This window comes from Dipodomys ordii, unplaced genomic scaffold, assembly GCF_000151885.1.
Source record: "Dipodomys ordii isolate 6190 unplaced genomic scaffold, Dord_2.0 Scaffold284, whole genome shotgun sequence".
In the NCBI taxonomy this organism is placed as follows: domain Eukaryota; kingdom Metazoa; phylum Chordata; class Mammalia; order Rodentia; family Heteromyidae; genus Dipodomys; species Dipodomys ordii.
The window spans coordinates 714,622-724,532 of record NW_012267500.1 but is presented as its reverse complement, the minus strand read 5'-3'; the positions used below and the strand labels follow the sequence as shown (position 1 = coordinate 724,532).

The 9,911-nt window shown below is 47.6% G+C and overlaps 1 protein-coding gene across 3 annotated transcripts in view; it reads right to left on the bottom strand.

Annotated features, from left to right (window-relative positions):
* Ebf1 (early B-cell factor 1) overlaps positions 1-9,911 on the bottom strand; it is a 389,320-nt gene that overhangs the window by 80,797 nt on the left and 298,612 nt on the right. For all 3 annotated transcript variants that reach the window (XM_013036405.1, XM_013036406.1, XM_013036407.1), the window contains exon 10: positions 1,236-1,362. In XM_013036405.1, coding sequence (XP_012891859.1) covers positions 1,236-1,362 — 127 coding nt within the window. The remainder of the gene's footprint in view (positions 1-1,235; positions 1,363-9,911) is intronic.

Here is a 9,911-nt window from a genome sequence, read left to right as displayed (position 1 = left end):
CATTGTGATCGAATGCCGAGGCAGGATGAAATCTATTTAAGTGCGTGGCTGTAATTAGGGAACATCAGCAGAGTTCTCCCTTCGCCATTCCAGATCCCTAAGAATGCCACGAACCCCTCTTCCTCATCCTGGCCTGCGTGAGTGGAGATGGTGGCCGCCTGGCTCGTGGCCACAGCCAGCCAGGATGCTGCCCTGTGTGCTGCTACCCCCTGTGTGGCCCCCTGACCAGCGGCACAAGCCTCACCTTTAACCTTGTCAGAAATGAAGGGATCTGGGTCAACTGGGATCAACTCTAGCAGACCCAAAATTGTTGCAGAGATCTCCGGGTGTTCGGTGCACTGTCTGGGGGTGCTCAGACTGTGGAGGGCAGATTTCCACCCCGTCTCTGCAGATCCTGCCTGCCTGCCGGCTAGTGAGAGGGAACTGGTGCTCCTGTAACCCCAGCTTCTTACCACAAGGTGGGTCTACTTGCCAGGCTGATGCAGCTCCTTTCAGAAGAGACTACCAACCTGGAAATCAACTCTGCGAGTACCAACTGCGCGGAACACACACACACAGACACACGCACGCACGCACGCACGCACACACACACGCACGCACGCACGCGCGCGCGCGCGCGCGGAACTGCTCAGGAAAGCCCAGCGCTACCCCTTGGAGTGACTTAGTTGACAGCACCTGAGACCGCGGGCGGGCGGGCTGGCGGGCGGTCACACCCAGGCCCTTCTCCCAGGTCCTGTGCCGCTTCGCTTCGTAGAGTACACAACTAATTACTTCAGTAGATCCTGCCGTTCCAACCTAGACACCTGGTTGAATGATTGATTTATTTGTATCCTGACAGTCCTGGAGTTTGAACTTGGGGCCTTGCCCTTTGCAAGGTAGGTGCTCTTAATACCTGAGGTACGTTCTTAAGCATTGTTTGGCTGCTTAGTTTTTTTCTCAGGAAGGATTTCATGTTCCCTCGATTCCCCTCCACACCCCACAGATTGGCCTCCGACTTCATTCCTCCTACCCACAGCCTCCCATGTGACTGGGGTCTGCAGATGTATGTGTGTGTTCTTGTGTCTGGTTTGGGTAGATTCTTAATCATCTCTATCAAAGCAACTCACTTGGTCATCTGTGTGGTGAAAAGGAGAACACCAGTCTTAACAGAAAATGGTTCAAAATACGTATTCATGCATATAAGATAAAGCAAAGGATTGCCGCAGGCCACCGTGACGGTCCACGGGCGTTCTTACCTGTGTAGATGAATCTGCCCGGTGTCCCTTTGCAGAACTGCTTGGACTTGTAGGACAGTGTGACTTCCACCACCCCGGGGATGTGCCGCGGAGGCGTCTGCACGCGGATGGCGTGAGGCGTGATCAGCTAGGAGAGACGTGCGCAGGACACGGGTCATTGCAATATGCAGAGGAATTGTTTCACGGCTGCTCTATTAGCAATCCATAAACAAAGCCTTAAAACACATAATTAACCTGTCAAGATTTAAACCAAAGCTCTCTGGAACCTGTAGAAAGAGATTCTGACACTGCTATTTGCTGGTGTTCCAGATAACAGCCGTAACCGCATTGCCTGGCTTTTCCTAAAGGGCAGGCCCTGTATTTCCTGGTTTGAACAGGGAACCTGGCCTTGTGTGTGGTTCATCTCCTAAAAAGATCTCTGCTTGGAGCAGACACTGAATCAGAGCAAAGATGCACCACACTTCCCCAGAGGCCGATGGGCCTGGGGTGCGAGGGCCGAAAGAAAGCACAGGAGGAGAAGAGTGTAGGTCTAGGCACTCTGGTGAGAAGCCCATTGAGCTCATCGGCTCCCAGAGGCACCTGAGGAATCTGTCTGCTCGGACCAGCTCGTGGCTCCAGCAGATGTGGGCTGGGAGAGGGCTCTGCAGAGAAAGGAAATGCAAGACCGCCCCCAGGCCATTACCGGGATGGCAGGAGTGTGGCGTGGCTGCTGGCGCTGGCTGGCAATCAGATTACAGTGCGATGCAGAATTTATTGCTTTATTACTCTTATCTCTGTTTATATAACTAAAATGTTATTAATGGCCATAAAACGGGCATCATCTGACCCTCTGAAAAACCCAGTCCTGGTATTTGACTGGCTGACCTCCGACAGTGCTGGATTCTCTACGTTCTCTCTCTCTGAGGTCAGCGACTCACTCGGAAGTCCCCCCCTCCCCCGCCACGCATGGCGCTAAGTCTGTGTGCAGTGGGTACTGTACACCGTCTTCCAGGGCAGGCCTGCAGATGGGCTCCAGGCAGTTGGTACCGCTTGACCTTCGTGCGTTTCTCACGGGGATAACTTAGGAAAGGGGGTTTATTTGACTGTGCAAGACAAACTGAGTTCACGTGTTTTGCCCAGACAATCACCCAAGTGTGATTATGAGATGCCAGGTACAGTCCCAGGGTCCCCCACCCCTGTGTCCCCCTCTGCCAACTGGCCCGACACCAGGTCGCAGAGAAAAACAAACATGTGAGAACATTGCTATTCTGTTAAAGACCACAAGCGATTTGTGCCACAGGCTCCTTCGGCGTTCACAGTCAGCGGCGCCTTTTCCCTCTCTAGCATGGGCCTTGTCTCTAGCATGGAGCCTGAGCTTGTTTACTGAGGAAGTACAAACGACAGTTCAGTGAGAACATGCTACAAGCAATGCCTAGAGAATGAGTCTCTTTCCAGAATGAGTGGTTTGGATGCACACACATGCGTGCGCATGCGTGTGCGGACATATACACATACACACACACACACACACACACACACACAAACTTTGTCTTAAAGTTTCATTCTATCACTATTGAAATTCTTCAACGAATTTATATGCTTTTGTTAATACACAAAGTATATGTCATTTAACTTCCCTATGTCAAAACCACCATTTGGAGTGCACTGTCTTTTAATCTTGCTGTAAAGTAGTAAAGTTCTGACCCCCGGGGAATGAGGAATGGCTTCTGTGCACCCCAGAACTCTTCCATTTTTATTCTGCATCTTTTATCTTTCCCCCCTGGTGTTTGAGGCACCTTCTAAGCTGCTCTGGGAATGTGTCAGTGTAGAAACCAGGAAATCAAACCTAACACAGTATGGACATGGAGAAGAGACTCCGAAGGGCTGTAAAAGATGATCTTACAGCTGGGTGTTGGTGGCTCATGCCTGTGATCCTAGCTAATCAGGAGGCTGAGGTCTGAGGATCGTGGTTTAAAGCCAGCCCAGGCAAGGAAAGTCTGTGAGACTCTTATCTCCAATTAACCAAGTGGTGCTGTGGCTCAAGTGGTAGAGCACACGCCTTGAGCTGAAGAGCTCAGGGACAGCGCCCAGGCCCAGAGTTCAAGCCCCATGACCGACAAAAAAAAAGAAAAAAAGAAGAAAGAAAAAGATTATCTTACATCTTCCCCTTCACCCTTCAGAGGGCATGAAGTCTGGACCAGGAGATCGCAGCACTGACGATCAAGAAGGTATTTACCCCGATGCTGGGAATTTAATACAAACACTATTTTGGTCCAAACAATAGTACATTGCTATTCTTTTTCTTTCACGTGTGAAGACAGAATTTTAAATTGCTTGCCTGTGATTACCTTGTAGTCTTTAAAGTCTCTCTAAAGGGTAAAGGGGGCGTGGGGCGTGCCACAGCGGCAGAGCACACACATGGCATGCACACGGCCCTGGGGCTAATCTCTAGTACCAGAAAAGAGAGAGACTTGGACCAACCTTTCTTATTCAGTGAAAACTGTACATATGGAAACTTTTAATAGGTATTAAATAACTAATTTTTTCAGACCAAAGACTGTGCATTTCTGCTCTGCTCTTGCCAGCGCCACGCTCCATGTGTTCCCGGCGTTTGGCTCTGTTGTGGGATGTGAAGATCACTCTGCTGCTGTATTCCAAGCCAATGCGTCTCTGCTTGTAAGAATTACTAGGATGTTGGGTAAGAACTTCGAGCCATTTAGAAAACACTTCACTTGCCTGCCGTCCCTTTTTTAGGGGATCTAGTTTTAAAAGACAGAAAGCTGAGTCAGGCGCTGGTGGCTCACGCCTGTCATCCTAGCTACTCAGGAGGCTGAGATCTGAGGATCACGGTTCAAAGCCAGCCCAGGCAGGAAAGTCTGTGAGACTCTTATCTCCAACAAAACCACTAGAAAACTGGAAGTGCCACTGTGACTCAAGTGGTAGAGTGCTCACCTTGAGATGAAGAGCACAGGGATAGCGCCCAGGCCCAGAGTTCAAACCCATGACCACCAAAAAAAAAACAAACAACTAACAAAAGATGGAAAGCTATTAGTAAATAGGTAGTGAGAACTTCTTTTTAAAGTAGGCAAAGTTACTTTCTCTGTGTACGGAACAAGATTCCTGAGCTTCTGTGGGTTGATAAGAGGTGGTCATAATACAAGTATGGAGCACATGACAGACAGAGCTTTAGCACAAAGGCATTAAGCTCAGGAAATCCAAGCAAATTCTCATTTACAATTTTATTTTCAGCCACAGTCAGCTGCTCTAATGAAAGCAGAGATTTTTCCTTGAGACGACTAACCCTTCACGGATGAGGTTAACATCCAAGACATCACTGGAGAATGAATTCGTTCATGTTTCCCTCACTGTGGAGGTCATTCTGGGAATGGCCTCAAACGTCCACACTGGATACGGAGGCCTTCTCAGGGTAAACCAGCTGGCTAACCTCCATAATGTGAATGCACAGGCTTATTTATTAACCACCCAAAGAATCAGAATTCTTGCTGGAACGTTCGTGATCATTTAAACTTAGCAAATAATTCTGCCCAACACCCGTCATTGGAGTACCACTGAGTTGTCCTATCTTTTAAGATTTTATTCTGTAAGGATAATTGAAAAATAGGGGTCTCCCAACCAACCAGAAGGGTGTTCTACTCAGTCGCTGAGAGTTCAGACGATCCTGAAGTCTAAGTGGGTATTATCTGCTGACACCCTCAGTTGACTGAGAATTGAGATTGCCTAGTGATCGATGTTAAAGTTGTGTCTGCTCCAACTGAGACTTCCTCTCTTAACATAAAGCCCGGGATTAAGAGAGAAGAGAGTAACTTCCTCACTGTGAGACTCACTCTGTACTGTGTCTCAAATGTAAGACTGTCACTGGTAGAGAAGGGGCGTGTGCCACGACCTTTGGGAACTCGTCCTCCAGACAAGTAGGGAACAGATTTCACTCTTGACTTTTCATTCTTTCCATTACAAATCACCAAACAAATGAATGGAGCAGGAAATACTTAATTCTGAAACCGACCAGCATGCAACAGGACTACAATTCTCCCCTCCGGGAAGTCTCTGCTTTCTTTCCGTCCATGATGCTCACTGTAAGTCTGAGGACTTGCTAAGTGACCATTTATCAAGGCAGGGCCTTGGAAAAATGTTGACCTACTTTTTCCTTCTGTTTACTTATCGAATCCGTCTTGAGTTCATGCATTGGCTCCATCATCTCAGCTGAACCACCTTCCCAGCTTACATCTGGAAACTTGGTCCTTTTAGCCAAGCACCACATTTTATTAACAAGACCAGACTCTCCCAAACATGTCTTCCGGTCACTTGGATCTCAACACGGTGCAAAATATATTTATCATCTTAATTCTTCAAGTCATACTAATTGCTTGGGTGTCTCCTTTCTCAGTGAAAAGAACTATCTTTCAAAGAACTATCTTTCAGGTCACTCAAAATAGAAAACTAAGAGTTTTTTGTTCTCTTTCTGGCTTTGGGTGTTGGTCTTGTTGTTTGTTTTGTAATACTGAGGATTGACCTTGAGGCCTTGTACTTGCTGGGCAACCATCTACCATTCATCTATGCCTCCATCCTTTTGTTTTTACTTTGTTTTCCATGTAGAGTCTCATTCATCATTTTCCCCAAACAGCCTTGGAACTTGATCCTCCTGCCTCTCTGCCTCCTGACTAGCTGGCGTTGATTATGGGTCTACACTATCATGCCCTGTCTCTCTTCAATACTTAAGACATGTTGATTATATCCTACCTCATCTCCCAGACTTTTTTTTTTTTGCCTTTCCTGCTCAGGTTGTTACCCTTTCTTGCTTTTACAATACTAGAGTGGTCTTAGTCTGTGTGTGTGTGTGTGTGTGTGTGAGAGAGAGAGAGAGAGAGAGAGAGAGAGAAATAGCGGGAAATAGCGGGGTTTGAACTCAGGACCTTATGCACAAGCACTCCACACTTGAACCATGTTCACATCTCTTTCATTGATTTTTGTTATTTTTAGGTATTATCTCCCATCGACAGACTCAGATTGTGATCTGACTATATAGCCCTGTGTAGTGTGATTACAGACACACACACACACACACACACACACACACACACACACACACACACGTCTGGCTTATGAGATGGGTTCTTGCTTTTATGTCTGGGCTGGTCTTGAATTGCAAACCCCCAGATCTCTGTCTCCCAAATAGCTGGGATTAAATGCATGAGCCACCAGGCCTAGCCTACCTCTACTTTCTCTGCCAAACATTAGTCTTCAGTAGAATCTCATCATGCCATTCCCCGAGTCAAACCATCTAATAAATGTGTTTGCCAGCAATGCATAGGATCCAAATTCCTTGCATGAAATTCAGGGGCTCCAAAGGTTTACAGTGCATTTCCTCTGCTGTGTACACTCGGGAGAGCAGGTCCTCTGGAAACATGGAATGGCAGGTCCTTTCCCTGGCATACACACACAGACTTCACACCCTCCTCTGCCCAGGGCCGTGCGAGCCGTCCTCAGTGGCTCCCGGCGCTTTAAGTGTTGACAACATAGAACTTAGAGCAGTCCTTCTGCCTGGGTAAAGGGAACCTAAGAATAATTCCCTAGAAAATCAAAACAGCAACTCCAACATAAGCTTTTATTCATGTTTTCCCACCAAGGGGATGAACGGAATGCAGTTCAAAGTTCCAAGCCACAATGCAAAATAAATACATAAATAATGGAATTACTAGAACACATAGTAGTGTGTGTGTGTGTGTGTGCGCGCACGCGCATGTGTGTGCGCGCGCACGTGTGTGTGTAGGGGGGAGGTTTGAACTCAGATCCCTGTACTCGCTAAGCAGGCCTTCTACACTGAGCTATACCTCTGCCCCTTTTTGCCCTAGTTATTTTTGAGCTAGGGTCTCCCGTCCTGCCCTGGCACGTACCTGGACTAGGCTCTGCCCTTTTTAGGCTTCTTATCATAGGCAGAATAACAGGACAATGCCACTCTGTCCACTCTTGACTGAGAAGGGAATCTTAGGTACTCGATTGCCCAGTCTGGCCTCAAATCATCATCCTCCCAAGCTCAGCTTCCCAAGAAGCGAAGATGACAGGCATGTGGCCACTAGTGTCTGTTTTACAGTAAAAATTCTTTTCACTACTAGTGTTAACCTTAATCACTGTAAGCATTAGAAAGTTTTTTTAAAAAATGATTTCAAAACAAAGACTCAAAAGGAAGTTGTAAAAGGAAAGTCTGTCCTCTGGAAAATTTATAAACACTTCTTACTAGGCCTGTTGCTCCTGGGGGCTGGCTTCTAAGATACTGGAGTCATGTCAGCCTCTGTGCCTCAGTTTGCCAAACAGATCATGTATTTCATCAGTTCCCGTCTTCTCTGTAGAGCGACTGATAATATTAAATATGTTGTCTGTTCTGGTAGTTTTTCTCTGGGGACTCTACAATGCTTTCCAGATTATTTTTTTAATTTATGTATTAATATTCTCACAGCATTCTCTCGTCTCCTCCATTAGGAGAATAATATCCATCTCTTTAGAGAAAAGCAGGGGGTAGTGAGTGATGGACGTTAAACAGACACTTAAATAAGCAAACTGTAACATAAAGGCATAATTAAAGCTTTCAGACCAAATCAATCTGAGGATTTTTTTTTAAAGGGATACTACAGCGTTAGTGACCCAACAAGAAAACTTGTTTCTCCTTTGCTCTGGAAGATTTGTCTTTTTCATAGTTCAGCCTGATGTTTAAAAGAGATAACCTTTTATTCAGGTGTTCCTATTGCAAGCTAGGAAATATGAAGCACAAATATTCCAGGAGGCTGTGCAGACTGGGTCTCCACATTGTGTCTCTAGTCTCCTGACATGCACACTGCATAAATTAGATGCCCCTGGAGTCACTGGGCATATTTTGGTTTGTTCTCTAATCAGACTTCTCTGGGGTTCATAACATGGGTTTTTTTTTCCTTCTCAAGGATTGCCTGTCTCCGCGCCAGTGTATGATTTCTCAGGGAACGTGAGAGGAAGCCAGTGGAAGCATTTACTGCTTAATGTTACACAAACATTCTGGTTTCCCTTTGTCTTTTCAAGAAAATAGCTTTAAGCCAATGTTTAGGGAAATACGTCGGGTCACATGAATCCCCAAAGATAAACTTTTATGTATGAATGTCGGAGGAGACGTTAGCAACAACTAAAGCCTCAGAAATTAAATTATGTTGGGGATTTAAAACCTAGCTTTCGAACAGCCACTGGTGGTTCTCAGCACTGTCTGAAAGGTCCCTTAACAGAGATGTAGACACGGACACAGACAGTCGGTGAGGACCGATGGACACGTTTTCTCTTTCGTGTCTGTGTCCCGCAAGTAGAGTATCAAGCCCCGAGACAATCGATGTGTGCTTGCCCTTCTTGCTATTTTGCTGGGTTCTCACTATTTCAAAGGGCCTTGAGAACCGCAGGTCTTCAAAAACTGCCCACTGGACACTGACTGGACTAATATCATGCCATTAACTCACATAAGTCATATTTAAGGTAAAGGCTCAAAAATCTCCATTATGAATCTACCCCCCCAAAAAAATAAAAAGTTGGAGATAGGATTGCGGCGCGGTGGTAGAAGGCTTGCTTAGCATCTTCAAGGACCTGAGCTCTGTTCAGAAAGAAAGAAGGGAGGGAGGGAGGGAGGGAGGGAGGGAAGGTAGGAAGGAAGGAAGGAGAGAAAGAGTGAGAGAGAAACAAAGAAAGAGAAAGAGAGAGAAAGAGAGGAAGAGAGAGGAAGGAAGGAAAGAAGGAAGAAAGGAAGGAAGGAGAGAAAAAGAGAGAGGGGAGGGAGGGAAGCAGGGAGGGAGGGGAAAGGAAAGAAAGAAGAGGGAAGGGGAAGAGAGGGAAGAAAGAGCCCACCACATTCCATTTAAAATTCTTTCTTTTTATGAAATAACAGCGCAAAGCTCCTTCGTGGGCCGCAGGCTGCTGGTATCCCCACGAGGCCTTCACCGAAACACGCTGCCGTTCTCTGAGCAGCAAGCCAGCCCGGGCCCTCCATGGGTGCCGGTGCCGTTCATTGTACGAAAAACGAAACAGCAACAAGATCATTTTTCAGAAGAACAGATTGGAGAGGGGACATTAAGGCTAAAATAAATACACTGTGCTTCAGCTACCTTTGGTTTTGTGGGTTGTTTGTTTGTGTCTGTCCTTCCAGCTCACTTCCCCGCTGCAGTCCCATGCAGGTGGGGTTCAGTAATGCTTGCACTGCCCGGGCCATCTGGGGCTGGAGGGGCCCCGGGGCCAGGGGCCAGGGGCCGGGGGGCAGGCTGGGACTGGGGGGGCAGAGGCCGGGGGCAGGCCGGGACTGGGAGGGGTCAGGGGGGCCGGGACTGGGGGGTCGGGGGGCCAGGACTGGGGAGGCCAGGGGGAACCGGGACTGGGGGCAGCTGGGGGCCAGGACTGGAAGGAGATCAGGCCGGCCCTGGGACTGATCTACACAAAGCTCTTTCTGGAGGCCTCTTCCTCTCTACTTAGTCAAGAAACCCTCATTCCTGTTTGTGTGGAAGTTAAAATTCACAAAAAAGGAAAGAATGCAGGATCCACGTGCGGAGAGCTGGTGGAGAATGGAGGGAGGGGCCTGAGCGGGGCCAGGGTGCTCACAGCTGACACGTGGAACGAACCCCCGGTACAGCACCCAAAGGTCATTAACCAACAGTCTTCTGCCCACTTATTGATGGGGGGGGG